The 15,622-nt window shown below is 39.1% G+C and overlaps 1 protein-coding gene across 6 annotated transcripts in view; it reads right to left on the bottom strand.

Annotated features, from left to right (window-relative positions):
• Positions 1 to 15,335, bottom strand: part of st3gal3b (ST3 beta-galactoside alpha-2,3-sialyltransferase 3b) — a 64,640-nt gene extending 49,305 nt beyond the window's left edge. Inside the window, exons 1-2 of one of the 6 annotated variants that reach the window (XM_059343719.1) lie at positions 15,317 to 15,335; positions 3,246 to 3,393 (exon numbers count right to left, since the gene is read on the bottom strand). In XM_059343719.1, coding sequence (XP_059199702.1) covers positions 3,246 to 3,354 — 109 coding nt within the window. In that variant the 5' untranslated portion in view covers positions 3,355 to 3,393; positions 15,317 to 15,335. Of the gene's footprint in view, positions 1 to 3,245; positions 3,394 to 6,101; positions 6,776 to 6,880; positions 7,105 to 15,229 lie in introns of those variants that run through there. The other 5 variants (XM_059343717.1, XM_059343716.1, XM_059343720.1 and 2 more) reach the window with 5 other exon arrangements.
• Positions 15,336 to 15,622: the final 287 nt, after the last annotated feature.

The raw sequence follows: 15,622 nt of genomic DNA on the forward strand, positions 1-15,622 counted from the left end.
CATTAATTTAATAGTTGGGTTGGAAAAAAAGTGAGAATGGTGCCCAAGATGGCATCCTCAAATGCCTTTTTTTGTTAGTTGACAACCATTCGGTTCATCCTTGTAGCTCTAGTAAATACCCAGATATTACACATCACAGTGCATCTAAAACCCTATGGATAAGCATACATTAGCGGCATCATGTACTGGCAAAAAAGGTACCTAGCTACAGAGATGCTCTTAAAGATGCATATGATGAGCAGGACATAAACCTCTCCAGGCTCCATTTGTCCTGAGAGCTGTAACTGAATATTTGACACTATAATTCAAGAATTAGTAAGAGATCATCCAGATTTGATCCTCTCAGTAAGACAGCATAGCTAAGCTGACTGGGGCAGAGGGCAGGGGAGACCATCCACATGCTCCTCTTTCTCCTCTGACCCTGTTTAAGCCAAACATCTGGCGCCACAGTAAGGCAGAAAGCCAATATTTCCCACTGCAATCAAAGCTCTTCTCTATTGAACCACAAGTCAGGAAAAAATAAGCTCCATTCTTCTCGTCCTCTCCACATCAAAGGGTGTCACGCAGCTATGAAAATAAACTGGCTGCATATCATTTCGATCCCATGCAGGTGATAGTACAAGGTTGAAAGCGTTTCACTTCACTGCCTCGGAGTTATCAATGTCGACGGTGAATTTAGACAAAATGGAAGGTGTTGCAACAAAAAAAACAAGAGCCTTGTTACACAGAGACCTTGGTCACAGCGTGAGAAATTGCTTTGATATGGACCATAGCCAAGGTCGTCTGTTGATCAGGCTGCAACACACAGGAAAAGAAGAATTTTTTTTGCGATATTGAAAATAAATGGTTCTTTTGAACCATCACAGTGTATAGAAACTTACAGTGCAGTGGTATTTAGACATTATGTCAGGCAGTTTGCCACAACCACCACAATGTGCGATGATGCAACAGTACATCACATAGCCTGCTCTGAGGTAGAGCAAGGGAAAGTTCAAAAGTGTACAGACAGTTTGAAATGTCATGGTTGAGAAATACATGCACATTGGACAGGACAGGCTGACTGTGACCTGCTAGAACAGGCATGGGTCAGTTAAAAGGTTATGGTGTTCAAATGGAGAAATTAAGGCCGTTAAGGACACCTAAACACAGTGTTTTTGCTGCCTGCGAAATTGGAATTTCTTATTGAAATAGGCAAACATTATCAGCCATGATTTAGCACATTTAAAGTATATTCAGTGATGGCTCAATTGTTCTTTGCAGACATTAACACTGCTCAGTTCCATCTGATAACGTATTGTCTTCGGACTTTCACACATTCTGTTATGGTAAAGATCCTATATAAACAGGATACTTTTTTGCAGATAGGAAAATTTGGCATGTAAGACAAGGGAAATTTGAAGTCCTATTTCTCCTCACGGTGGGAGCGATGCTGGAGAAAACTGATGAGTTAAAAAGAAAGTAATGGCACCAAGAATGGAGAACAGAGATGTTATTTTGCAGTAAGGTTGTCACAACACCAGAATTTTAAACTTCCATACAATACCAGTATAAAAAAACAATTCTTGATATCTCTTTTGATACCAGGGCAAAGAGAAAAAGGTCGTCCTTGGAATGCAAAACAGAATTATTCTGCACACAGCTCTGGTACAGAAAGTACTACCAAGTAGCTTTGGTACTTTCCATTTTAACAGATGTGGATATTGCATTGTTTCCCACATGGTATTGGTTGGGTATCAAAGTATCACTACAACTGTAATTTGCAGTAAGTAGACCATGAAACAACTTCATTGATTTCATAATTTACAGGTATATTAGGAGGTCCTGTTTTTGTCAGAGCAACTTCGACAGTAAGATGCCCGTTTTTAAACCTCTATGTAGAGTTTCAGAACATTGAAGGAGTGAGATGCATGTCTGAATGGAGAGTCAGCTGCTGCTAATTCGCACTGAGCACGTATAGTGGTAAACTGATTGGCCCAAAAGAAGACATTAGTACTGGTTTCAACACTTCGTCCTGACTCATAATATAGCCGACCACCAACTTAATCCTTTAACCTAAGATCAGTGTTGCATAATACTTTATTTTTTGCATCACATAGCTTGCAGTTGGGAAAGCAGTGTACACATTCCTGAGTATTACTCATTACCGATTTGCACTTTGATTGCAAAACTAAAGATCCAAACCGAGTTCCACAGAAAAATTCACATAACAGCCAGTGTGAAGAAATCAATGACGAAACACCAGGGAGATAAAAAAAAAAAAAAACTTAAGACAGCAAGCTGTCTCAGAGGCCATTCTCTCAATCTGGTTCAAAATGCTGATATTATTGTTTTCAGTGCAAAAAAGCTGCTCCCTGAGAATAGTTTCCTAGAAAATATACTCTGTAGGAGGCCCAATGCAAAAGAGTTCAAATTTTGTGAGAAATCTTCTAGCCCCCTCTGCTGGATTTTCACCGCCGTGTCACAGTGAGACATAAACCCCCCTCCTCTATCATCAGTTTGCAGTTTGATCACATATTTAGCCTTAAGAAATATTTCTTAGTGAATCAGATAGTAACAGCATAGAAACACCCAAGTTCATAAGCGTTATTGTTCTGACTGAATATTCAACATTACAAGCAATTCACAGTGACTCATTTTCCAAAGTGAAAGGGTTTTGCAAAACTGTATTTTCAATTTTGAGAGTTTTTTTCATCATGCAAGTGTACAAATCTCAAAATGCAATTCCTTCGCATCTACAAAAGAGTGGAAATTAGTATGCAGACTAAGATAGACTCAGAAAAAGGCTTTCATCTCTTTGCTCTACACGTTGGTATTCTTACTGAAGCCAAGGTAGAGGGGCTGTCAGCAGATTTCCATCTGTGAGACAACCCACATGGGCTGCTTTTGCAGTAGCAGAGATGGAGCAACCGACACTGGCAGCACAAGAAAATCTGATTAGGCTCTCCCCACCACATCCGGTGCACCGTCGAAGTGAATGAAAAACTAATTTAGCATCAGAGACACACAGGTTTTGAGAAGCCAACACACAACTTAAAACACTAGCATTTCAGCAGGAAGACTGTAGCATTAAACCAAAGAAACTGAGAGAAACAGACGCACAGTTAACTGGCAGTCAGCACAGAGAGGCAAAACAGAGACAGGTGTCAAACACATTTGCTCAAGAACATGTAGGTTTTAAAATGATGGATGGATGTTCAGGTGATGAATCATTGTTTCAAACAGTCAGACTGGAGATGTCAACTTACGAGGCTTCTGGCCCCATACGTGTAGATGTAGCTTCCCGGAGGAGTAGTAAATAAAGCCCAGGACCAGCATGGGGCACAGGACGAACAGCAGCTTGTGTGTGGGCTTCATGGTCTTCAGTCATTCACATGGCACCATCCAGGTCGTCACCTAAAACCACAAGAGGGTACAGGGAGATAGAATTTATACATCCACCAAAAGAGAACTCTTCTGTCGACAGCAAGGAAACTAAATTGACAAAACCAACAAGCGTACAGTGAGAGCAAAGAAGATCACATACACGGGGAGGGGAGTGTGGGAAGAGGAAAATGGTGGAGCCAAAATTGAAGACAGGTTGTAGATAGAAGGATGATTGAGAGAGATATGTAAAAAAAAAATAAAAAAAGAAGAAAAAAAAAGATAAAAATAAGGAAATATAGGTATGATTTTCAACAAGACTGAATCTGAAATCTCTTAATTTCCCTCGGTTATATATAGGCTACAGCATCCTCCTTTCACCTTAAGAACTACTCATTCTTGTTATAATAGTTTTGTTATTTCGATTAGTTTATTTATTCATTTTTGTTTTTAGAGTGTGTAAATCAGTTTTTCAAATGAGATCAGTAATTTAATTTCAGTTTTACAGAAATGTTTAGCTTAAGGGAGGCAGCCATAGAAAGCATTGAACATGATGTTGACTATTTAGTTTTTTGAATGTTTTGCCCCTTTTGTGTCAGGAAAACAGAGAAATCTTCAGAAAAAAATGACTTTTTAGGACCAGTTAAACATTAGCCACTGCCAACCATGAGTGTTATCTTATAGTTAACAAGGCAAATATCAGCAGATGTATTGGTTCATTCTCATTTAGTTTTTATACATTTCATTTTAAAGTAGTTTTTGTTAGGGCCAGGTATAATCTCAAGTATGGAGCTTCATACGTACAAAATAAATGGTTTGAGAAATGTACAGGAATGGTCATAATGCTAACTCTTCACACTCATTTAGTGTCCAATGTGACACAATCGCAGCATGGCCCGATCTCCTGAAATGTCAAGTCTGCTCAGTGTCTGTCCTTCAATGTAAGATGATGGAAATTCATGCTGTCTCCCTTCTTCTGTGGTGATATATTGTAGCTAAAAGACTACAAATTAAATAAATTTATGTTTATTTTGATTTCATCTTGATTCGTTTTTATGCTTTTCATTTTGTTTCAGCTTAAATATTTTTCCACTGCTTATTTTAGTTTTAGGAGAAGCGGAAAGGACAGGCAGTTTATGTGGTCATTTTGTTTTGATGAAACAGTCGTGACAGTGAATGGAGTTGATGGCAGCACATGGCTACTTATCAGTTGATAAACATTCAACTCCATGGTAGTTTACAGGACACCACACCCTCACTGGTTCAGAAAGCATGACTGTTATAAGATAAAGGGGGTTAATGTTGCCCCATCTTTGTGCTGTTGGTTCATTAAGTTAATGGTGATAAAAATGTCTGCTCCACTCAATTAATTTCACCATTCAGTTAACCTATATTAGGCACACAAGATCTGGATATGGACCACCCTGACTATATACTTTAAAGCAGCTAAAGATACCACACTACACAGAGTGAATCATGCCAAGTCTACATGTCACCTAGCAGCAGACAAGACAACCCATTAGTCACCTGTGTGTCACTGTGGTCTGTTCTTTATTTTGAACAAACTCTGCTAATTATATTGAGCTGCTTGAACTGTAACCCTGCACCATGCAACTGCTTTCATGTTTTCATCTCAGCCTAATCCCCAGCTTTCAGTTACAACAGGCCATGTTGAAACACAATGAAACACATGCTGTGCAGAATTTCTCAGATGTGACATATGTAAAATAATGTACCATTAAATTCCATTTGAGGTATCTTTAGGTCATCTGGAAAAACTGCTAGAAGCCAGGGCAAATAAGGAACTATAAAGCTTCAAGCACAGGGAGATATCTGGGCAGAGTTGAGCTCAGATAAAACTCTAATACCTCTGCAAAACCATGCATGTCATAAGAGCAGCTCGTAATCCACATGAGGCAACAGATGCTATCCACTCGGTTAAGAATGCAACCCGGTAATACTCTATTGATACACTCATATAAAGTGCTAACTTTATTACAATATGGCTTATGTGCATAAAATACAACGTATCAACCAAGAATTATATTGAAAATGAATACTTTAAAAAATACCTGACCAACTTGCAGGCTGTCAGATTGATCAGTGTAATTGACTAGGCTTGAAACAACAACTTCAACTTCAATCAATCTTTCCTAAAGGTGAGCTAACACCAGGGCAACATTTGGAAGTGCAGCCAAAACATGGGGTTAATTTCCGCTTACAGATATTGCATTTCTCGATAAACTACTCTTTTTTTTTTACTTTTATTTTACCAGGAAGTCCCTTGAGAGTGTAATCTCTTTTTCGAGGGAGACCTGGCCAAGATTGGTTGCCAGTTACAGATTATTAAAATGACAGTGAGAAAACATGGGAACATAATAAAAACAGCAAAAAAGAAAAAATAGGCAATACACACATTATACATACAGAATGGTACTGAATCCAGCTCAGGTAAAAAAAAAAACACTGCACTTTTCAGTAACATGGACCGTTTAAATTGCTTTAAATTTTCCGAGGGATACTAGGTTTGTAAAATGTAACACAGTTTGCAGATTATTCCAAGACCACGGGGCATACTTACAACGTTACATTGTTTAACACTAACGTTCGTGACACAACTAAATTGAAATTCCGAACTCATTTTTTCGCGACAGGAAATGGGCAAAAAAGCAATTATAAGCAGCAGAAAACGGTTAACCACTAAAATTGGTAAAAGCCCCACTGTATAGCGTTTAACTCACCACATTAGAGTGAAGCGGCTTTCAGTAGCAGCAGCAGTGTCTCCTCACATCACACTCATGTCTCATGTACAGTAACAGAAGCGCTGTATTTCAGGCCATGTCGACAGTTAGCTCTCCATTTTCACTTGTAACCAGTTCAGCAGCGAGCAAGACAAACATAACGGAACTTTGAGGTCCCATAAATCGACGCTAACTGTTAACGTACAGTCTCTCCAGATACAACGTCTACTTAAAAGGTTACCAGAGGGTTTGTCGTACTTTAACAGGCTCAGTTTATGCTGAACTTGTAATAAGGAAATGTGAACAGAACAAGCTAACGGGTACCATATATTTACAAACATACAAAGTAACGTTTACTGTACAAAAGACGGCGGCTAATATCAAGCAGCTAGCCGTTAACGTTAGCTTAGCCAGTCGCTATGCTAACAACGCTACGTTGGCATAGTGGGACATTTGCCTTGATCCAGTCGGCAGGCCCGCAGCGTAACAACAACACCTCTGGTCGGGAAATCTTGTGGCCAGACATGAGCTAAGGTAAAGCAACAAGCAAACTGTGTGATCGAAACAATCCACACATGTCCGATAAATGATAGTATGTACCAACAGCGAGTGTGCCGAAGTGTGCCAAGAGAACAATGCTGAGGTAATCCAGCGGAGGGTAGAAGAATCATGGACCACCGGTTTGCCAAAATTAACCACCACCATCACTGTCGACTAAAACACGGCGTAGCAACGTCCCATTGTCATTTTCAATTGATTGACATAATTATAGACATTACCTTTTCTTTTCTTCAGAGTCGTCGGGTCATGAACAGTATCAGCCTTAGTTTAGATAATGGATAGGTCGATAAAACGACCGTGTTCTCCCTCCTCTCCAAGCCATCGTGATGAAATCCGTGAAAGTGCCCTGGCTCTGTTAGCACAAGACGACCAGTATGACTGCGTGTTTCCCCTTCTGTCTCAGTCACCAGCTCTAGTTCACATCAAGACTGGCAGAAGGAAAAAGCAGCACCCCCCACCCCCCTCCATTAACATTATCATCAGCAGCAGCAGCCGCAGCTTACTGGTCTACAACAGCAACACAGTTTGTCAGTCACATGAGGTATCTCCGTGAATTATGATGCCCCCTCCTGATTTAACCGAGTTAAAATGAATGCACCTTTTCATCTGGTACAAAATAAATGGTTTGAGAACTGTACAGTAATGGTCATAATGCTAACTCTTCACGCTTCACGCTCATTTAGTGTCCAATGTGACACAATCGCAGCATGGCCCCATCTCCTGAAATGTCAAGTCTGCTCAGTTTCTGTCCTTCAACGTAAGATGATGGAAATTCATGCCGTCTCCATTCTTCTGTGGTGATATATTGTAGCTAAAAGACTACAAATTAAATACATTTGTTTATTTAGCTTTATTTTTAGCTTTTATTTAGCAGTTTGTCAGTCACATGAAGTATCTCCGTGAATTATGATGCCCCCTCCTGATTTAACTGAGCTAAAATGAATGCACCTTTTCATCTGGTTCTTCACGTGGTGCTCCCTGTCTGCATGTCAGCTGTTATGCATGGCATTGTAGCGGGGTTTGCGTTTGCATTTAGGCAATAGCAGACATGTCAACCCCCCACCAAACTGTAACAGTCCTGGCTCAGCAGCAATAATAGAGATGCAATAATGTATAGAGCTTGTTGAACTGCCTCCCCCACACTGTATGGTATGTGCTCGTTCAGCACTATTTTTAAATTGACTGTACAGGTTAAAGCCATGTTTTTTTTTTTTTTATCTTACAGTGATGGTTAAATTTGCTAAACATCCAAAGACTGAGCTGCAACAATTAGTCAACTAATCGATTAGTTATTTGACAGACAAAACTACTTTGATAATGATTTATCATTAAAGTAATTTTTCATGCAAAAATGGCAGAAAATGCTGTTTTCAGCCTCTTGAATGTGGAGATTTCCAACTCTGCTCTGTTTTATATAATATTAAGTTGAATTGGACTGACCAAACAACACAATTAAATACATGACTTTGGCCTTTAATTAACTGGAATGAACATTTTTCACAATTTTCTGACATTTATACATAAAACCCAGAAAATAGTCATTAATGAGATGAAACATCAGTTGCAGCCATAATATCCAACAGTCTTTCAATAGCATTCAGTCAGTAGTCTAAATATAGATAACTCCACCACCCAGGGACTGTCTTTGGTGGCTCTGCACTAGTTTGGAGCGCTTAATTATCCCTTAGAGAACTACAAATAATCATTAAGTGTGAGCTCTGTAGCTCCATGATTCATTCGGATACCTTCCACGTTTATAATGTTCCTACCCATAAGCCGGAAGCTCTTTGTCACAACCTGTTTATGGACTCAAGTTCACCTTTCAGGTTTGTCAGGCTATTAAATGTAATTAAATGTTTTTTGACAGTATATACAGCACTAGGCACAAAAAGATAGAATAGAATTAAAGATAATAAAAGAATGACTCAATATTTTGTAGGTAGGAAAGGTAGAATAAAATACAATAATGTATTGATAATGAGCAGTCCAAAATCATGTTGGAAAAATACCATACAGGCACCTTATTACTGAGGGCTCACCATTCACACTAGAAAAGCTATTACCAGCCAGGCTAATTAACACTTTCATGTGTGCAAGGTAACAGCAATCACTCACAACTGCTGTCAGGGGTTTAAAAAGACAAAATTTGCTCTCTAAATATCTTATACTTGAAATGTTAGATGATCGATGTTTCAAACATGATTTCTAACACAACATCGCGGGGATTCAGACACTTATTCTATTGAGATAAAATGTTAATACCTCTGTCATCACCTTATTACCTCTAATTATCTGTTATTAATGAGACCTGTCCTTTTATAAAGATTTCTGTCTCAGTGCTGGGTCAATTTAAACCACAATCTGTCATCACTATTATTATTTCAAGGAAAATAATGAGATGTTGTGGTAGTTTTCTGCAATTAAACACTGCACATGAAATAAGAGTTGTTACCACACCTTCCTGTGCACACATGCCTGTTCTAAACTGTAAGCACTAAAAACCATACTGCATTTTTTCACATTTCCATCTCATGTTGTCCAGTGAAAAGTTAAGCTTACACTCGTAGCACCATTCCTGTGACACTCGTTAGGTGCCACTAGTTGCCATGCAACCAATGGCTTTTTACAAGTTGTCATTGCTGACCTGACATTTACTTGTTAGGGGGCTGCAGTTTGACGTAGTAGCTGAGTACTGTATTAAATAAAAGCTATTAAAAGTGACTGTGAATTGAAATATAATGCTTGCATTTCATATCCTGCACTTTGACTAAAAAGGAGAGCAGACACTAAAAAAAGCAACCACTACGTTTATCAAGCTTCTAATAACAGAAGCAGTGATTTAAATATGTGAATAACTCATGCTCTGTTCTGATAGGATGCTTTATAAAAAACAGGGCCTGCAGACCTTGTATGTCATCCACAATCCCAGTTGGGACCTATCATGTGGCTGCTCACATCCGACTGTTGTATGGCAGCAGATCCATAGTCCTGTCCTTCACACCTGCTCGGGTTACTCTGCTAATTCAGTTTTCCTCTCGGATCTTACGTCTTATTTGTGCCCTGACATTCACAAGGCCTCGTATCCTACATAAGCAGTTGTTGGGCTGTGAGCCAAGCTAGGAGAGGGTGGGTGTTGGGACGCAGTCTTCCATTTTTGCTCTGCAAAGAGTGTTGCAGAGTAGCATACCGATCTATTAATATTGAATCAAGCCGGAAATACAATCTGCTCACCCACTGTTCTCCATCTGGGGTCAGGAGATTAGCAGGAGCCAGGAGAATAAAATACATACACAAGCAAACACCAAGATATGCACCCATGTACACAGGCCTATTGAAGTGTCCAAGGATCATAGCCCTTTTCTTTTTTTTTCTTCAAAGCTGGCGTGAGACTCCTGGTGAGTTGGCAGCACATCGTGGCCTTTGGCACCCTGATCATTCGTTTACAACACACTTATAAGGATGAATGGTCAATGGCCACAGAAAACAATACAAGGAGCTGAAATTTTCCATTCTCTAACCGTGTCTGGGAAGCGCACTGTTATTTGTTTGTCTAACTGTAAAGAGCCGTGTTCCTGTAGGGAAAGGCACTGTTTGTTTAACATGTCCACAGATCGTAATACATTCACTTCAGTGTACATCCAAAGTCTTGTTGCCTCGAAGAAGCCACATACCAATTAATTTGATCATTCTGGGTTTAAAATGTGACTCAGTCATTTTATTGTGGTTTTCCTGTGTTCCCTTCATTATGCCCCATCCCACTGATGAAGTGATTCTCAAAGTGCGGTCTGAGGACTCCAAAGGGAGCCTCCAGATACATTCATTTAAATGATCTTTTTTTTTTTTTTTTTTTCACTTTGCAATAGCCTTCATACTTCAGTGCTTCAATAAACAGTTCGTAGAATATGTTCTAATATAACATACCCTCAGAATCTGCTTTTTTTTTCATGTCAAACGTTTTTCTAATCCAGTTCTCTTCCTTAAGGCCTTTTCATACGTCCACATGGTAACTCGGCACCTTGAGTTATTTCAGTGAACGGGGTAACACTTATGTTCGCACAGTTGATCAGCTTGGTCCACGTATTGTGAAGCGAATTAGTTGTTTCCAATACACATGAATGGGAGCGAGCTTTTTTGTCAGTCTGGTCGCATGCAGTGGGTGTGTACCACAAGGTGGCTGAATGGAAGCTGTTTCAGTCATGGCGGTTGGGGTATGAAGCGATTGCCACCCACATAAACACCCACAGCTTTTGCACATAGACTTGCACAGGTTTTGCTCTGCTGCAAAGAGTTTACTGCACTGAACTTCTAGCAGTAACCACCTGGCAGCTTTCATAGGAATGAATGGGGCCAATGCTACCTCCAATGCTGTATTCAGATCTCTATACAAATCCACAAAACACAAGGAGATGTACAAAACTGCGCAACATACTAGTTAATTCGCCTTGATTTCCACCAGAAAGCCTTTATGTCTGTCACCAAAGTGCCTGCCTTGGACCGTAGTGGCTGCAGCTTTTTTCAGGAATGCTCTTGCAGCTACAGGGGTTGTTTTGCCAGGGAAGTTGCTGCACAGCAGTGGAAAAGCAGTTTAAGACTATGGACGTGTCAAAGGTTACGAATTATTTCAGTGGACGTACATGAGTGGGCCCCTGGTATATTCTCTATCCTGGATGGTCTTCTTGGCTGAAAAAGATTAACAACCTCTGCTCTGATATCTTTTTTCGAACTGGCAAATAGATTTGAGTGGCAGGTTTGTAATGATAACAAACTGAAACCCTTCATCCGGTGTGGGTTGTGAAATCAGTGCCACTAGCAGTGATACCATCAGGTCCATCACTGGAACTGGCATTTCATCTTCATGTGAAGTCAGACGGTTTCCGCTCTGCACAAGCTCCCACTTAAGCCCACTCCTGGAGCTTAAAGGAACAATGGATCAGTGGGTGATGGAAACAAGTGAAACAGTGTTTTAGGAAAATGTTTTCCCTCTCGTGCTTATATTTATTGTGGCTTTTTAAGGCCATTTTCTAATCTTAAGGCTTTAAAAAACATGATGATAAAAAGTGATGGTAGTAGAAGATAACAGCTGTGCAGAAGGTCTGTATTGCAGGAAAGACGCTCACCAGAAATCGTAAACCCCTTGATGAAACTTGGTCTACTGTAACCTCTAACCCTCACTATCCACAAAGGCTGAGTAATGGATCCCTCTTTAACGGAACTAAATCTGCATTCTTGTCTTTCAGCTCTGTTGCAAACTGCATCACCCTATCTTAACGTGCAAGCATGCAGAGAAATTCTGGTGAGCCATATTATTAACAGGTTTCTTCTTAAACCAAGAACAGCACGCCAAAAAAAAAATAACAACGAGAATATACTCACTGCTGAACAGAATAACTGCCAACATCTTTAAACAAGGTTTTTAATGTTTGATCACGTCATCTGTCTGAGTGAAGTTCCTACACGAGTAGAGCCAGACTTTACTGTGGCAGAATAAATAATTGATGGTTGTCATCTGAATCATAGATGAAGTATCTGCTCTATAGCGTGGCTTTTGCTCTGGTGGGCATGCAGCGGGAAATAAACAACAGCTAATGGGATGCAGATAGATCCCATACATATAGGGCAAACTGGAGAGCCTGCATAGTGAACAAACATCACTTTTTTAGACATCTACTTAGCAGTGTCATGGTGACACCTCTTATTCATTTTCCCTTTATTCTGTACTTAAAATTTACTTCTGCTATTTCCAGTACATACTTAGAGATAAACATGTCCGGAAGCTTAAACTGTTTCACACAACTGTAATGGAACTGACTGTTAAGTCACAAATCTAACTGCAAATTAAGCTTATTTCAACGCCTAAATGTATATGTTTCTGTACACTGATGCTGTGTAGTGATTTAGTGCGACATTTTGGGAAATATGCTTATTTGTTTTCTTGCCAACAGAGAAGATTGACATCACTCCAGCTTGGTGAGCTTAGCAGGTGGTTCATCTTTAGAATAATAACTAGAAGCAGGTGAAAACAGCAAGCCTGGCTCTGTAAAATGTAAATAATAGTAGTATAGTTTAGTATAACCACAAGTTCATGCTTATACACTTTGTTTTTTGTATTAATCAAAAAAGAAAAAATACATAATATGTTAATTAGTAAGCCATCTGGAGCCATCAAACTGCCAGTAAACACAAAGAACAGCCTTTTCACCCCCCCCCCCCCCCCCCCCCCATCCTATGATGACAACTGTAAATATTACCGCCCAGCCACCAACTGCTGCCAATGCACTCCAACCCCTTATAAATGTTCATCAAACTTTTTGCGCAATACCTTTTAATTATTAATGTTATTTTATTGTCTTGTTTTCATAATGTTATCTTGTTTTAGTTACCAAATTACCAAAGTTACCAAATGTAATTAAATTCTACAATGCAATGACAATAAAGTGTCTTATCTTATATTATCTAATAGGAATAGTTTGAACTCTTTGAAGTGGGGTTAAAAGAGGTTTTCATGCATAGTTAGTATTACCTTCAGTAGATAGTGATCAGTCAACCTCCAGTTTCGAGAAGCAGGCCGGAGTACCGGCAAGTAAACTACACATGTTCTGCTGTGGACGGGGGCAGCAGCAAAGTGTATTTTAGCCATGTTTTTTAAAAAGCCCATCTAAAGCAATCAATTTCAGTCATTTATGCTACTTTAGTAATATTTTCATATTGCCGGTAGATTGCACTGTTGAAGTTTTTTGTAAAGGGAAACAATTTTGTGCTCATTGAACATTGAACTCCTTGACGTTATCTTTACAGTTTAATCTCACTTGAGTTAGTTTTACGACTGTCAGGAAGTCTCTTTTCGTCCTTTCAAAATAAAAGCTTCCGTTATCAAAACAGGCTTTTGCATAGTACTGTATATATATCTTTTATTTTGCCCATGTATGCATGTTTTTAAACATACTGGAGTATGTATAAAACATAACAATGAATTGATTAATCTCTAGTTGTAAATAATACGTTGACTACCTCATACAATCCCACTTCAACAAACCCAACCTGTCACTTTAAGCTAAGCTAGCTCTATCCTACTTAGCATACAGGCATGTGAGTAATAACCTCACTAATAATAAATAATGGTATTGATTGAGTCAGCAGTGTCTCATACACAAGGCACTAAAACACAGCAGCGAGTGTATACTGCTTTCTCTCGACTAACGATATGCATCCTATTAAACAATCAAAGGCACCTTTAAATGGCAGCTGAGATGAGCTTGTGAGGTGATGTGCAAAGCAGCAGTCACCTTTCAAGTCAAGAGTTTCAACAGGGCAAAATGCCTGGCGGAGACTCTCATTCACATTCTTTCCTCCCTCTGTGTTTATCTTCCTCATGGTTTATCTGTCCTCTCCCATTCAAACAATTACACCCAATCTCTCTCTCCCATGCATGACTTCATTAAACATAAGTAATGTGTCTATTCAAGTGTCCAATTAAAGTAAACACGAGAATGCATGGGTCTGTTTTATTCAACAGATGAAGTCAGAAACAGCCGTACCGAGCTTTCATTTAACTCTGTGCTGTTTGTACATACTTTATCCTTCATGGAGAGATTAAAAAAAAAGAACTTTTTGGGGAATCAACCTGCTCATTTTCTTGCCATTTTGTCTATACTTTTAATATGTGGCTATAGCCAATAATAAATAATTCATAGTTATCATGTGGCTTGCTGAATGTCTATTTCTGTTATGTGCTGTAGCTGTTTCTTGCTGGGCTAAGATTAATGGCTGCTGGCTCCAGCTCCATATGTGGAAGTGTTATTGATCCTCACATCTAACTCTTGGCAAGAAATCATAGACCCCATAAAGCCGAATGGTTTCTTTTCATGACAATACAGTAGTTCATTTAATTAAAGTGCTATTAAAGGTATAATATGCAGGATTTTCCTTCATAAAAACAATGCATATTCTTATACAAAAATAATCTTTTTCAATAATGACTCACTGGAAGTACATGGTGGTGTCTGTAGCAACAATTCCACATTGAATATTTGGATATTTTGCCTTTAAATAAAGGCTTGTGACGATCAAAGTACTTGCAAATTGTAAAATACTAAGTTATCGGACATATAGAATAGATAATACTTGGCTGTCTTGTGGACTGTAGTGCTTACAGAGTCACTTTCTACCTCCCTGGAGTGAAACCAGGGAGCTTATTTTAAGCCCCACTAGGCCAAGGTCGTGGAGTCATCCTTGGCCCACAAATAATTCCTGTTTTTGTTTCAAGCTTCTATCTTCACTCACACAGATACTGTATCTTAGGAGACAGATTACATGGAAAAACATTCCCACGCAATCAGAGAAACAAACATTAAGTCTCTGCGCTGCGAATATATATATTTTTAGGAGGATTAAATACGCATTATTCGGTCCCTTAAAATGTTTCCACCCTTCTAATTTTCATCATACCTGATAGTGTAAGACTATATGCACATGATCCGCTGAGCTGTCTCTGGGATGATGTGGTTTTTTACACAGTTATTCTCTGGTTTATGACCTTAAATGTCCCCAAAGATAGAAAGACACTTTACCTTTTCAGCTGTGGCTGTTGAATTCTTAATCCCAAGATATAGTCTAAAACAGACACTGTATGACAGAAAAAATGATCAAACACTCACATAGGGCAGTCTCTCCAAATGAGGAAGGAAAGCTGAAAATTTGACGTGGTCACTGTCCTTTTAAAACTCTATGCAAACATTAGTTACTCAGTAACAGGGAGGATTTGAATAACCAAGCTACAGGTGATTCCAATAAAACACAAGCAGCACAGACTGTCTGCAAACACTTGTTAACCAGTTACAATATTGCCTGTTATATTTTTAAAAGTATGGTAAACTGTTGTCAGTATTGACATGTCAGATGTAGCAGATAATCTTATATTTTCACAGTTATTTAATTTAATTTATATCCTCTGTAAACTGACA

This window comes from Centropristis striata, chromosome 11, assembly GCF_030273125.1.
Source record: "Centropristis striata isolate RG_2023a ecotype Rhode Island chromosome 11, C.striata_1.0, whole genome shotgun sequence".
Classification (NCBI taxonomy): Eukaryota; Metazoa; Chordata; class Actinopteri; order Perciformes; family Serranidae; genus Centropristis; species Centropristis striata.